Below are 15,424 nucleotides of genomic sequence, written 5' to 3'. Positions count from 1 at the left end.
GCTGGGTCTCCGAATGAGGAAACTGTTTTGTTGTTTAGTTCCTGGATATCTCTGCTAGCTTCAGACAACCTGCCTTGATTGTGTCAGAGGTCCAAGTGCCATTGGCAGCTGGGAATTCTGCCTTATCAGTGACTGATTTCATTCTGTCCTATTTCTTACCCTGAAGTTTGTACATGAGCTGGTTGTTAAGGCTGACTCTGTGTTGAGTGAAACTTGGCTTCTTCCTCTGTTCTTCTAAGCTGACATCTAGGCCTCCTCTCCTTAGAGGCTGGGTGGTCTCCAAGATTATTTCCAGTCATCAAGGAGCCTCTCCCTTATGTCAGCTCTCATTCAGAGCCAAAAGAAGACTACTGTCTCCTCCTGCTTCAAAAGCCTCCAGACCCCTAGTGAACTTCGAATCCATTTACAGTTTTGGAAATGAGAGACTCCATTGATATTGTTCAATCTCTCACCTCACCCCCAACTTCTGCCCCACACCTCACCCTTTTCTAAACTTTTAACCATGCAGTTCCCTCTATCTGGCAACCCTGCTAAATGCACATATCTTTAAAGAAATTTCCTTTAATTACTCCAGCCATTGCTCATCTCTCTTTTCAAGTTTTCACATCACCTTAGTGTCTACCATACATTTCAACAATTGCAAACTATTGTGTAATATTTACTGTTAGTTTATATGTGTTGGTGTTGTTTGCTAGCTAGTCTCCTTGAGGATAACACACCTGTCCTTTAATTGCACATTTCTCGTGTCTTAACATAATTCCAAACATATTCCAAAAATAATCCAATAATAACTTATTTGCTGTTTGTTGTTCCAATATAGCCTTGCTGTTCCAATATATCCTTGTTTCAGAGCTGTTATGGTATAGGTTCCATTAGTTTGGAAATAATGTCTTAAATGTTTTTGAGTTTTGCTTTCATATTGCTTTTGTAAAGGTAATATTAGGAGCTTATTGTTTTGATAAATATTGATATAAACTTAAGAAAGAACTAAAAAAGAATCATAAAGATCCAGTACTGCCTTTCAGTGATGTTACATGGTAAGCTCATTCAGTCCTGTAATCGTAATGAGTCTTGAAACCTGTTTGTTGGGCTTGGACTATAGAGTGGTTTGTAACTCAGCCAAGAGTTATGGATTGTTCAATCACTGTATCAGAATTTGTTTTGCATTCCACAAAGATTGCCCAGGAAGAATACTCCCCCAAATCTCTGAAAAATGAAGCTGTACTTCCAAGTTTTCTAAAATAATGATTCAAAGACTGCCTTAATCCCACACCTAGAATCCTGATTGTGAGAGCACATAGGCAAGCCCTCTGTGTTTGGGAATCTCATTGCATGTTTTACTGTATTTCAAATTTAAGCACCCACTACTGTTGCACCAAACCATTTCAGAAGCCTCTCTCAATGGGTAGGGAAATATTCATCATTTTCAGATTGGTTTTATAGGCAATGATTCATGAAGAACAAAATAGATATGCCCAAATTCCAGGCTTATGATAGTTTTCTGGAAGACTACTCAATTCTGCTCTTGTCCATATTAATTGATAAGAAGATATGGAAGCAGAAGCCAAGACATATTCTGATCACAGTTCCTTGGACTTACACCATACCAGTACTTAAAAGTTATTTGAACTTCCTCGTTATAACTCCATTTCTTGATTTACCCCAGTGACCTTTGTGTATGCTCATGTACCTAGAGGTACAGCTGGCAGAGAAAGCCAGGTTAATGTGTCTGATATGCCCCAGATTGGTGGTTGTAGCAGCAGATGTAATCTAGAAAGGAGGAATGGGAAACAGTAGGTATGACTAGTAACTGTGTCAACAATTATCATTTTTAACATTCAATCCACTCATTCATTTTCATTAGAGAATTTGTAGGTTTACAGAGATCATGCAAAATATGCCGAGTTCCCACATGCATGTCCCCATTTTAACACTTTGCATTAGTGTGGTGCATTTGTTACAATTGATGTATATTGTACTATTTCGTAGGGCAAAAAATGTAGTATTATCTATATTCCATTGTTTACATTAGGGTTCATTGTTTGTGTTGTACAGTCCTATGTTTGTTTGTTTTTTAAAAAACTTTTATTGTAGCAACTATTATACCCCTTAAATTTTCCCTTTTTAACCACTTTCAGGTATATAATTCAGTGGTGATGATCACATTCACAATGTTATATTACCACCATCAATATATATTATCAAATTTTTCCATCACCCTAAACAGAAACTAAGCAATTATATCTTTGTGATTTTCCAAAAGGATCAACAGGGGAGAAATTAATCAATTAACTAATTTCTCCATTTCTTTAATATGTATCTTAAAACTCTGTGAATTTTTAAAATGATGCAAATACTGGCCTGGCCTTAGATTATTTAAGTTTACAAGCTTGTTGGTGAGAATATTGAGAGAAACATATACAGTCAATTTAAAAAACAAGGTAAAAGATTTAGACAGGTTTTCCATGGCTCTTGATGGGTCAAAACATGTTGTTTATTGTGTTGCTTGGTGTTGTTCATTTGAGGAGTCAGTGCTGAGTTTCAAGTAATTGAAGAATTAGTCTCTATGAGTAGGTGAGAAGTAGCTCCAATGGTCCACTGACTCATTCCATGTGTGTTGAGCTTCTACTATGTATTAGACATTGTTCTAGATTCTGGGGCATCAATAAGATGAGGTCCATTCTTTTAAGAAGCTTATACTCTATGGGATCCAGAGTACTAGTACAGTGATTGCATACTGGTAAGGGGAGGCCACACCTCATTTTAAGATGAGGGAAGGCAGAAAATCAGAGTGAAGGTGCTAATGACCTGGTGAATTATTTCAGAAAGAAGAGAGAATCCTCATTTTGATAATTTGGTCTATCAAATTTGTTTGTATATTCCTATAGATATCTGGAAGTTTATTGTTTTATTGATCTGTTCACTGTACAATCTCTTTATGAAAATTGTGCAAAAGAAAGCTTTGTCTAGTTCTTGTTACATATTATTTTTATCACTGAGTAAAGTAGAGAGCCGGCAGGACTTCTGCCATTAAGAAGCTTCACACCTCCCAATGTCAAAAATAACTGATTCTGAGATGAGGCAAGATGGCAGCTCAGTGAGGTGTGAAATTTAGTTCATCCTCCAAAAGTAGGTAGTAAATCACCAGGAATGGTACAGAACAACTGCTAGGGAAACATCGGTAACCAGATACACAGTGTACACTAGTCTGGAACTGGTGGAATGGCTCAGAGACCCCACACAGAACTCTAAGTCCCCCAATCCATGGAGGTCTACACTCCTGCCCCCTGGGCATGGCAGGCTAGTTCCATAAGGGAAAAGGAAACAGCCTTTCTAGCATCAAGGGTTTAGCTCAATCAATTGCAGAATTAATTAACAAATTCTGACTACCAGCACAGATAAGCCAGGAATAAGAACTAAAGGACTGAGGAGTTTTTGCCTTGGCAGAAAGGGGTCTGGGTAATGGAAGAAACAAAACAAAAACAGAGGCTTTTTGAGTCAGACAGCGCAAAATACTGGAAAAGGGCTGGACCCCAAGAAAAGAGGGTACATAGAACCTGGAGATACACAGACCAATGTGCCAACTTAAGCTATTGATTGACAAAACTGAGTAGGGGTCTGATTCTGAAAAGGCTTTTTATCTGCTCCTTAAAAGCTCATTAGATAGAACTGGAAGCACTCTTAGACTCCAGCACAGCCCCAGGCAAAGATAGAATTAAACTTATCTGAGAGACAAAGTAACTAGTCAGTGGAAAGGGTTTAATTTCCTAAAGGTGTATCTTTCCCAAGAAAAAGTTTTCACCCAGCTCAAGTGGAATCCCTCCTTCAAGGAATTCAGGACCCAGGTACTGGAAAACAGAAGCAATTAAAGCCATTCTACAACCACATCTCTGTCTCAACTAGGACCTCAGCAGGGTAATTCTGCTGAAATTAAAGACACCACATCACTTTACATTGGTGGGAAGCTTCAGGCAGACAAGAGACACATGCTGGGCAGGATAGGAAAACATGAGTCTAGAGTCTTCATAGGAAAGTCTGTCAATTTTCTGGGTCTCACCCAAAGAAAAACTGATGCTGACTACTCTTTCCTCTGGTGATATGGGTCTGTCTGGCCTGGGGAAATCCGATGAGGCCCTCTTTCATAAAAAGGCTCCATATAGGCAGAGCAAGAAACAGAAAAATAAGAACTGAAAACCTGATCAGCTGAACAGAACCTATGCTAGAGGTCTAGAATAAGTTGAATTGAATGTCAAAGAACAGATAGAGAGCAAACCATTCCAGATATATATATATATATATATAAAAACAATGGAAATCTGCAATAGATTAGAAGAAGAAAAAGAAAGGATTAGTGAACTAAAAAGCTGGACATCTGAAATCCAACACACAAAAGAAAATATAGGGAAAAGAATGGAAAAATATAAGCAAGGTCTCAGGGAATTGAATAACAGCATGAAGCACATGAATATACATGTGTGGGAGTCTTAAAAAGAGAAGAGAAGGAAAAAGGAGGAGAAAGAATAATGGAGAAAATAATCACCGAAAATTTCCCACTTCTTATGAAAGACATCAAATTACAGATCCAAGAAGTACAGTGTACCCAAAACAGAATAGATCCAAATAGACATACTCTAAGACACTAATCAGATTGTCAAATGTCAAACAGAAAGATAGAATTTTGAAAACGGCAAGAGAAAAGCAATCCATCACAAAAAAAGGAAGCCCAATAAGACTGTGTGTAGATTTTTCAGCAGAAACCCTGGAGGCAAGACAGTAGTGGTATGATATATTTATGATTCTAAAATAGAAAAACTGTCAACAATGAATTTTATATCAAGAAAAATTGTCCTTCAAAAATGAGCAGGAGATTAAAATATTTTCAGACAAACAATCCCCAAGAGAATTTGTGACTAAGAGACCAGCTTTGCAAGAAATACTAAAGGGAGCACTACAGGCAGATAGTAAAAGGCAAGAGAGAGAGGTCTTGAGAACAGTGTAGAAGTGAAGACTATGAGTAAAGAAAAAAATAGATATATAAAATCCCAAAGACAAATGGTAGAAGAAAGTACTGCCTTGACAATAATAACATTAAAGGTTAATGGATTAAACTCCCCAATAAAAAGAAATAGACTGGCAAAATGGATTTAAAAAACAGGATGCATCTATATACTGTCTACAGGAGACTCATTTTAGACCCAAGGAGAAAAACAAGTGGAAAGTGAAAGGTTGGGAAAAGATATTTCATACAAACAGTAATCAGAAAAGAGCAGGGGCCACTATATCCTATAAGCCTACAAATTAGACTTCAAATGTAAAAGCGTTAAAAGAGAAAAAGAAAGACAGTATGTATTAATGAAAGGAACAATTCAACAAGAAGACATAACAACCATGAATATTCATGCACCAAGCCAGAGTGCTCCAAAGTACATGAGGCAAACAGTGACAACACTGAAGGGAGAAATAGATACCCTACCATATTAGTTGGAGACTTCAATTCCCCGCTCTCATCAATGAATAGAACAACTAGACCAAAGATTAACAAAGAAATAGAGAATCTGAATAATACAATAATTGAACTAGACTTAACAGACATTTACAGAACATTATACTCCACAACAGCAGGACACTCATTTTACCCAATTGCTCATGGATCATTTTCAAGGATAGACCATATGCTGGGCCACAAAGCAAGTCTCAATAAATTTAAAAAGATTGAAATCATACAAAACACTTTCTTAGATCATAAAGGAATGAAGTTTGACATCAATAACAGTCAGAGGGCCAGAAAATTCACAAATATATGGAGGCTAGACAACATACTCTTAAACAACTAGTGGGTCAAGGATGAAATTGGAAGGGGAAATCAGCAAATATTTCAAGGAAAATGTAAATGAAAATACAGCATATCAAAATGCAAAGGCATTGTTAAGAGGGATATTTATCGCCTTAAATGCCTATATTAGAAAGAAAGAGCAAAAATCTAAGAATTAACCGTTCACTTGGAAGTATTAGAGAAAAAAACAGCAAAATAACTCCAAATCAAACAAAAGGAAAGAAATAGCAAAGATTAGAACAGATATAAATGAAATTGAGAACATGAAAACTATCAAGAAAATCAACAAAACCAGAAGTTGGTTCCTTGAGAAAATCAATAAAATCAATGGACCCTTAGCCAGGTTGACAAGAGATGATAGAGAGAGAGAGAGAGAGAGAGAGAGAGAGAGAGAGAGAGAGAGATTGAGAGAGAGAGAATGCAAACAAAATCAGAAATGGAACAGGAGACATAACAACTGACCTTTCAGAAATAAAGGAGGTAATGAGAGGATACTAAAAGCAACTATATGTTAATAAACTAGACAATGTAACAAAAATACACAACTTCCTAGAAAGGCATGCCAACATTTACTCAAGAAGAACTAGATGACTTCAACAAACCAATCACAAGTAAAGATATTGAATTAGTCATCAAGGAGCTCCCAAAAGAGAAAAGTCCAGGACCAGATGGCTTCACATGTGACTTATACCAAGCATTCAAGAAAAACTTAGTACTAATCTTGCTCAGACACTTAAAAAAGTTGAAGAGGAGGGGAAAATACCTAAGTCAATCTACGCAGTGAACATCACCCTAATACCAAAGCCAGACAAGGATACTACAAGGAAAGAAAATTACAGACCAATATCTCAATGATTATAGATGCAAAAATCCTCAACAAAATACTTGTAAATAAATCCAGCAGCACATTAAAAAAACTTTTACACTTTGAGCAAGTGGGATTTATTCCAGGTATGCAAGGGTGGTTCAACATAAGAAAATCAATCAATGTAATACACTATATTAACAAATCTAAGCAAAACCACATGATCATCTCAACTGATGCGGAAAAGTCATTTGACAAAGTCAACATCCTTTCTTGATTAAAACACTTCAAATGATAGGAATAGAAGGGAAATTCCTCAACATGATAAATGGAATATATGAAAAAACCACTGCTAGCATCATTCTCAATGGGGAAAGACTGAAAGCTTTCCCTCTAAGGTAAGGAACAAGACAAGGATGCCCACTGTCACCATTGTTATTAAACATTGTGGTGGAAGTTCTAGCCAGAGTGATTCAACAAGAAAAAGAAATGAAAGTCATCTAAATTGGAGAGGAAAAAGTAAAACTCTGTTTGTAGATGATATGGTACTATATTTTGAAAATCACAAAAAAATTCTACTGTAATGTTATCAGAGCAAATAAATGAGTAAAGCAGAGTGGCAGGGTACAAGATCAGTACCCCAAAATCAGTAGTGTTTTTATGCACTAGTAATGAGCAATCTGTGGAGGAAATCTAGAAAAATTTCCATGTACAATAGCAACCAAAATAATCAAATATTTAGGAATAAATTTAACTAAGGATACAAAAGAACTATACACAGAAAACTACAAGAAATTGTAAAAGAAATCATAGAAGATCTAAATAAATGGAAGGGGATACCATGTTCATGGATTGGAAGTCTAAGTATAGCTAAGATGTCAATTCTACCCAAATGGATTCATAGATTCACTGTGATAACAATTAAGATCCCAACAACTTATTTTGGAAAAGTAGAAAAACCAATAACCAAGTTTATTTGGAAGGGCAGCATGCCCTGAACAGCTAAAAACATGTTGAGAAAGAAAAAAGATCTGGGAGGTCCTCAGTACCTGACTTTAAAGCATATTATGAAGCCACAGTGGTCAAAACAGCATGGTACTGGCCTAAAGATAGATATAATGACCAATGGAATCAAGCAGAGTGTTCAAAAATAGACCCTCTCATCTATGGACAATTGATCTTTATATGATGGGCAAGCCAACCCACCTGGGAAAGATCAGCCTCTTCAATAAATGGTGCTTGGAGAGCTGGATATCCATACGCAAAAGAATGAAAGATGATCCATTTCTCACACTTTATACAAAATTTAACTCAAAGTGTATCAAAGAACTAAATATTAGAGCAAAGATCATAAAACTTTTAGAAGAAAAAGTAGGGAAATATCTTATAAATCTTGTAATAGGAGACAGTTTCCTAGACCTTATACCTAAAGCACAAGCTTTGAAAAAAGAAACAGGTAAATAGGAACTCCTCAAAATTAAGCACCTTTGTGCATCAAAGAACTTTCTCAAGAAAGTAAAAAGGCAGCCTACATTATGGGAGGCAATATTTGGAAACCAAATATCAGATAATTGTTTAGTATTCAGAATACATAAAGAGATTCTTCAACTAAAAAAAAAGAAAAAAAAGACAAATAACCTAATTAAAAAATGGACAAAGGACATGAACAATCACTTCCCGGAAGGAAAAATACAAATTGCCAAACGAAACATGAAAAGATGCTCAAGTTCACTGACTATTAGGGAAATGCAAATCAAAACCACAATAAGATATTATCTGATACTCATTAGAATGGTCATTATAAAAAAAAAACGGAAAAAGACAAGTGCTGAAGAGAATTTGGAGAAGAAGGCACATGTATCTGCTGTTGGTGGGAATGTAAAATGGTACAACTGCTCTGGAAAGCAGTTTGGTGTTTCCTCAGGAAGCTAAGTATAGAATTGCCATGTGACCCAGCAATCCCATTACTAGGTATATATTCAGAGAACCTGAGGGCAAGAACACAGACATTTGCACATCAATGTTTATAGCAGCATTATTTACAATTGCCAAGAGATGGAAACAGCCTAAATGTCCTTCAGCAGATGAGTGGATAAACAAGGGTGGTGTTTACAAACAATAGAATACTATGCAGCTATAAGACAGAATAAAGTCATGAAGCATGTAACAAGGTGGATGAAACTTGAGGACATTATGCTGAATGAAGTTAGCCTGAAACAAAAGGACAAATGCTGTATAGTCTCACTAATGTGAACTAACATTAATGAGTGAACTTTGAGAATTGAAGTTAAGAACACAGGGTAGAGTTTAGGCAATTGGTGCTGAAGGAATACAGATTGTGCAACAGGCCTGATTGTAAAAATTCAGAAATGGATGGCACAATACTACCTGATTTTAGCGGAATAATATAACTACACTGAATGAAGCTGAATGTGAGTATGATTGAGGGAGAAGAGCTGGGGCAATATAAAACCAGAAGAAAAGGTAGAGGATAAAGCTTGAGACAGTATAATTTAGGAATGCCTAGAGTGGGCAATGATGGTGATTAAACGTACAAATAAAAAACATTTTTGCATGAGTGAGAACAAATGAATGTCAACATTTCGGAGTGTTGAAATTAGATGGTATATGGGAAAAAGTACAATCAATGCAAGCTAGGGTCTATAGCCAACAATAATATTGTAATATGCTTTCATAGGATGTAACAAAGGCATTATGCCCAAACTAAATGTCAGCAGTTGTGTGTGTGTGGGGGGGAGGGGTTGCATAGGGGAGGGATACAGATTCTTTGTGAAAGAAAAGAAAATGTCTTCATATAGATTATGGTGGTGAAGGTATGTCTATAGCACTTAGATTGGATTGTATGATGTATGAATAAAACTGTTTAAGAATGAACCAAGAGGGCAGGCCACGATGGCTCAGCAGGCAGAGTTCTTGCTGCCATGCCAGAGACCCAGGTTAGATTCCCAGTGCCTGCCCATGAAAAAAAAAAAAAATGAACCGAGAGAAACGTGCTAGAGAAAATGCGGAGAAAATGATGTACCTTTCCTTCACTGTCGGTAGGAAAACTGGGAGGTGCGGTTCCTTAGAGGGCAGTGTGGTGGTTTCACAGGAGGCTAGAGGTGGGTTGCTATTTGATCTTGAAACCCTGTGGCTAAGTATATACCTAGAGGAACTGAATGTGGGCACACAAATGGACATCTGCACCATGGTGTTTATGGTGGCAGTGTTCATGATCCACAATAGATAGAGGTGGCCTAAGGGTACGTTGACTGAGGAAGGGAAGGGGGAACTATGGGGTATACATACAATGGACTATTGAGCAGCTGCCAAAAGGAATGAAGTTATGAGGCATGCAACCAAGTGTGTGAACCTTAAGGAATGTATGTTAAATGAAATATCAGGAACAAAAAGACAAATATTATTGATCATATGCACTAGCTATAATATAAAAACTCAGTCAACTGAAGTCAAGAACATGAGTAATTAGGTTGGGGCCTATTGTAAAGGGTCCTAGATTGTAAGCTCTTATAGCAGTCATGTATCTTCAGGAGTTGTAAGTGTTATTTCTAAATTCTGAGATAGTGAACTGTTTGTTTACAGCCTGCTCATTTCCAGAAACTTCTGGTATTTATGTGACACCTGAGACTCAGGGTTAGAGCTCTGAAGCTATGAAAGTCAGCATTACTCCATGCAGGAACTATATAAAAAGTTGAAAAAGTAATCAGACTTTGAGTAGAGATATGAATGAAGCTGATCTGCATAGGACCAAGTAAATCAGAATATGGGTAAAGGATGAAATCATCCATATTTTAAAACTTCAACTTCTGTGTGAGACCAAAGGGTGAGATGTTTATTTGGTGCAAAATTTTATATTGGATAATGTATTTCCTACTTTTACTTGTATAGTCAGTTTGGTTGAACACTGTAAGTAAATGGAATCTTGAATACGGCATGAGATTTTGTTGATTTGTCCAGGTTACTGTGATGCCCTGATAAATCCCAGAATAATTTGGGCAGTGAATAAAGAAGTATTTGCAAAGTCCTCTTGGAAGATTGGGAGTAAAGGAAGAAGTGTTCAAATTCCCCCATTTGAAGAGTTTCTGATATTCTCACAAGCAATGGGGACAACCAAATCAATAGGCCGAGCCCTCAATCTCGGGACTCGCCCCTATGAAAATTATTCCTACAAAGGATAGGCTAAGCCTACTTAAAAGTAGGCCGAAGAGTAACCTTCAGAGAACCCCTTTTGTTACTTAGGTGTGGCCTCTCTCTCTCTAAACCAACTCAACAGGTGAACTCACATGGAACATGACTCTGAGGGGTCTAAATCTCCCTGGCAATGTGGACAGGTATCCCGGGATGAGCCAGGACCTGACATCGTGAGATTGAGAAAGTCTTCTTGGCTAAAAAGGGGAAGAAAGAAATGAGCCAAATAAAGTTTCAGTGGCTGAGAGATTTCAAAAAGAGTTAAGAGGTTATCCTGGAGGTTATTCTTATGTGTTATATAGATATCCTCTTTTTAGTTTATGGTATATTGGAGTGACTGGAGGTAAGTACCTGAAACTGTAGAGCTGTGTTCCAGTAGCCTTGATTCTTGAAGATGATTGTATAAAGATATAATATTTATAATGTGACTGTGTAATGGTGAAAACCTTGTATCTGATGCTTCTTTTATCCAGGGTATGGACAGATAAGTAAAAAAAAGAATGGATAAAAATAAATAAATAATTGGGGGTCAAAGGGTAAAATAAATTGGGTAGATGGGAATACTAGTGGTCAATGTGGGGAAAGGGCGAGGAGTAAGGGATATAATATGTATAAGTTTATCTTTTATTTCTTTTTCTGGAATGATGCAGATGTTCTAAAAAATGATCATGGTGATGAGTGCACAACTATGTGATGATAACACCATTGATTGTGCACCGCATATGGGATGTATGTGTGTGAAGATAAAATAAAAATATATTTTAAAAACCTGATTCCCCAAATCTAGAAATTCTTCAAATCACTGCAACTAATCACAAGGATACCTTCCTTGAACTTCTGAATTCATGTAGAAAGAGCTACCATATGCAGTCAAGCAGCCTGTCCCTACACAGAGGTGACCACTGAGGGGCAAGTAGGGGCCGAAATCCAGCCTAGCCTCTGCATGGGTGTTTTTGTGGGCTGCCAACCCTGAGGAAGTAAATGGCTTCAGGTACTCCCTTTAAAAGGGGGTGGGATAAATTCCTAGCAGTAAAGTTGTAGAGAAAGGATAGTTGAATATTTTTCAAGTGTTTGAAACATGAATTTTAATTCCTCCTTGGAACCCCTGTAAATGTTGTTCCAATTTATCCTAGGAATTTATCCTAAGGCTAAAGGATTTAAAAAGATGAAGAGACAGTGATAATTACTGCAGCATTACTTGTGAGAGCAAGAAAGTAGAAAGAATATAATTGTCCAGCAATAGGGACTAGCTACATAAATCATGGTACCTTAAAAATTGTCAAAGATATTGTGAGCCATTGATTGTACATCATATATAGAATATTAGTATGTCAAGAATGTTTGCATGTTTATTTGTTAAGGTTTGACAATAAAAATATTTTTTTAAAACTGTCAAAAAAAGGGGGGGGGGGGATGCTTTTTGCAGTCCACAGTGAGGTGTTACCTCATTCAGAAACTCAAACAAGCTCTGTTTCCTCTTGGCTTGTCAAGTGGAAGATGTGGTTTTACTCTTCGCTGCCCAGAGATTAGCTTTAGAAGTCATCAAAGTTATGAATAATAAGCTTCTAATTAAACAGTCACATAAAACATTCATAATGCATATTACATCTGTTCATTTATACCTTACTTTAATTCACACAAATTTTCAGGATGCTCCAATCCAAATAAAATTAATTTTCCTTTTGGGTTTCTCAGATTTACATTCCATTTTGAATTTGTTTTATACATGCATAATGTTTTGGAATTTTATTTTTAAAGCCATCTAACATGTGACACCCCTTTTTATTCCCCTCAGGTTGGTCAAATCTATACTTAAGAAGTTCTGCCCCTTGAAATTTGGACTCCTGAAAAATGCTGAACAAGAACAGGAATCAGAAAAAGAGATGTGATTTTGATGGGCATCCAGTCTTTCTAGATAATTATTTTATTGTATTGTCTTTGTTCATGGTTTTCTTTTACTTTAGAATTACTGTTTGAGGATGATCATGAGTGTAGCATATGTATTTCCAATTATGTTAAAGTACTTGAATTTAAATATTTTATTTTTAGGATTTTTAAGGTTGATTTTGGTGATTAGTCCACTAGTGCATATCAGTCATGGATTTCAGGGGCTGGTGGGACTCTTGAAAGATGTTCTAATATTTGATGTCCACTCCATGAAAAATATTAATTTTATTTTCTTAATCTTTATGCTCAAGGTTCCCCAGCTTGTTACCATCTGTAATTTGTTAAACATGGAAATTTAGTTCTTTATTCTGTTGCTGCAAAGAGAAATAGATGAATACATGTACCTTGTTTCAGAAATCTCAAAGCTTTGCTTTGTTATTCAATTGCACCCCACCTGTACACAAAGAATAAGCTAAGTGAAATAAAAATCCTTCTTAGTGAGGAGACACCACTCTCTGTTACACATGAGTTGTATCCTGGAGGGAATAGACTAGATGTCCTCCAGAGTTGTGCAATCTTTCAGAAAATATGAATGATATCATAACTAATGGGATCTCTAGGACTCCTGATTGCAAATCCATGTGAAACTGGGAAAGGGAAGTTGTAATATTATCTATGAAGAGTAAAAAGCCATCATACAGCTCAGCATTACCACCATGACATCTTCGCCAAAATAGTTGAGAGGTTAAAACAACTAAAATTCAGAGCCCTCACCTACCCTGTGCACTAAGGACCCCCAGTGTAGAATCAGGAAAACACAGTTTCTAATTCTGTATCTACCATGAACCAGCCTTAAAGGTTTTAGTAATAGCCTGATTTTCTCTCTAAAGAGAATTGAATTCAAAGAAGTTCAGGGCCTTTCTGGCTGTCACATTTTATGAATTTAGAGTCTTTGAGGTGAAATTGAAACATGTGGACAGCTAACTTAGTTAACAACGTTAATCAGAAAGGCAGTCAGTACTATGATAGAAAAAGGCAGGAGGTGTGGAGGAATCCTTGCACTACCACCCAGTCTTGGAAGAAAGGAAGCAGCCTTGTGGGCAGGTGAAGATGGTACATGGGCTATTAAATCCTGAAGGCTCCCTGTATTCCAGAAGAATTTATAAGTCCCAAAGTGTGCCCTGATCTGGTATATAGCACAGCAACCTCACAAGGAGGGAGGTGAGTGGATTCTTTAGGCCTGTGAATTGCCCATATTCACTTTGCTACATATGGTTTGAAAAGAACAAACCTTGTTGCCCAAAGGTTTATCTTGAATGATTCAAGAAACCTTAGTGACCTTAGGATCACTATGGTCCTCATGAGATCCTGTTGTTCTGTTCCAGGTGTGTCTTATATTTGATGGATCTTTTGTAACTTCAGCAAGTTTCTATAACTCCTGCAAATTGTGGTTACAAAGTAATAAACCTTCAGTTGTGGTTTCTTGACAAGAGAATTGCTGGTATCTTGGCCAAAGCTGGGACTCCAGGAATAATTAGCATGAACCAGATTAATGTGGGAATTTTCAAACAATGTGCAAATATGCTAGCAGTCTTAGTAGAAATGTCTGCTCCTCCAGTCTCTGCACAGAGAGAATTTAAGGGAAGTGTGGTATGTGCTCAGGGGTGGAATATGTGGTTTAGGCATAAGTGCACACTTGCTGTATGTCTCCTGCCCCTGAATGGAGTAATAAATCTCTACATCATTATTTTAAATTTATGGCTATTTTATTGAATTGTTTCTTATGCTCACCATTTTTATGGAATGCCAGGAGAAATTAATAAAATGTGTGCTTGAACAGGAATGGGAGAGACTGGTATTTTCTTAACCTTGTGCTTTCTGGGCAGCAAATGAATTATTCTACAAAATGGTAAGATGGGAATTCTTGCATCAATATGTAGAATTTGTAAAGGTTTTGATTTACAAAGAAGTATATTTCAACATGTTTTCTGAAACTGAAAATAATTTATGACAAAACATAAAACATTTTAAATTCTCAACACAGGATAGGGAACTTAGTATTTAGTCTACCCTTATCAACATCTGGGTTTCAGTGGAATCATTCACCCAAGAAATGTTTATAAGCAGTTACAATGTGCAAAGCTGTGTGCAATGAACTCTGAATAAAGAGAAAATCAAGCCAAAGCCCCTGTCCTCAGCAAACTCAAATTCCCATGGGAGACAAAGACAATAAACAACACAAATCAAATTTTATAATTTCAGCCATTAATAAGCAAAATTAAGAAAAATAAAGCTGAGAAGGGGATTGAACAATAGGAGGATAGAGTAGTATCATTTTCCCTAGGATGGTACTTTCTTAAAGAGGCTTCCATGAATACTGTAGGGAAAATGGCACCCCACCCAGCCCACCAAGTTCCTTCCCTCTACAACTTTATCTGGAATTATAGTGTTTATATGTTTACATATCATGCATTTACAGATAGATCTTCTGGCTCCAAAGAAAAGTGTTTACCAAAGAATGGGTAGATCATGTCCTCCCTTATATATTTTTGCCTTGTCTTAGTTCTTCCACAAATCTTTGTGTCAATGCCTGAGCTTCTGCAAACACTGATTTGTGGGTATCCCATTGTATTAGTTAGGGTTCTCTAGGATTCCAGGCAAAAAGAACTGAAGATATATATATATATCTT

At 36.7% G+C, this 15,424-nt stretch overlaps 1 protein-coding gene across 1 annotated transcript in view; it reads left to right on the top strand.

Annotated features, from left to right (window-relative positions):
* LOC143647645 (transmembrane protein 45A-like) overlaps nucleotides 1–12,747 on the top strand; it is a 49,992-nt gene extending 37,245 nt beyond the window's left edge. Inside the window, exon 8 of the mRNA XM_077117478.1 lies at nucleotides 12,643–12,747. Within this exon, the coding sequence (XP_076973593.1) occupies nucleotides 12,643–12,736 (94 nt within the window). The 3' untranslated portion in view covers nucleotides 12,737–12,747. The remainder of the gene's footprint in view (nucleotides 1–12,642) is intronic.
* The last annotated feature ends 2,677 nt before the right edge of the window (nucleotides 12,748–15,424 follow it).

Source organism: Tamandua tetradactyla, chromosome 10 (genome assembly GCF_023851605.1).
Source record: "Tamandua tetradactyla isolate mTamTet1 chromosome 10, mTamTet1.pri, whole genome shotgun sequence".
NCBI lineage: Eukaryota > Metazoa > Chordata > Mammalia > Pilosa > Myrmecophagidae > Tamandua > Tamandua tetradactyla.
This window is presented reverse-complemented; position numbering and strand designations above follow the sequence as displayed.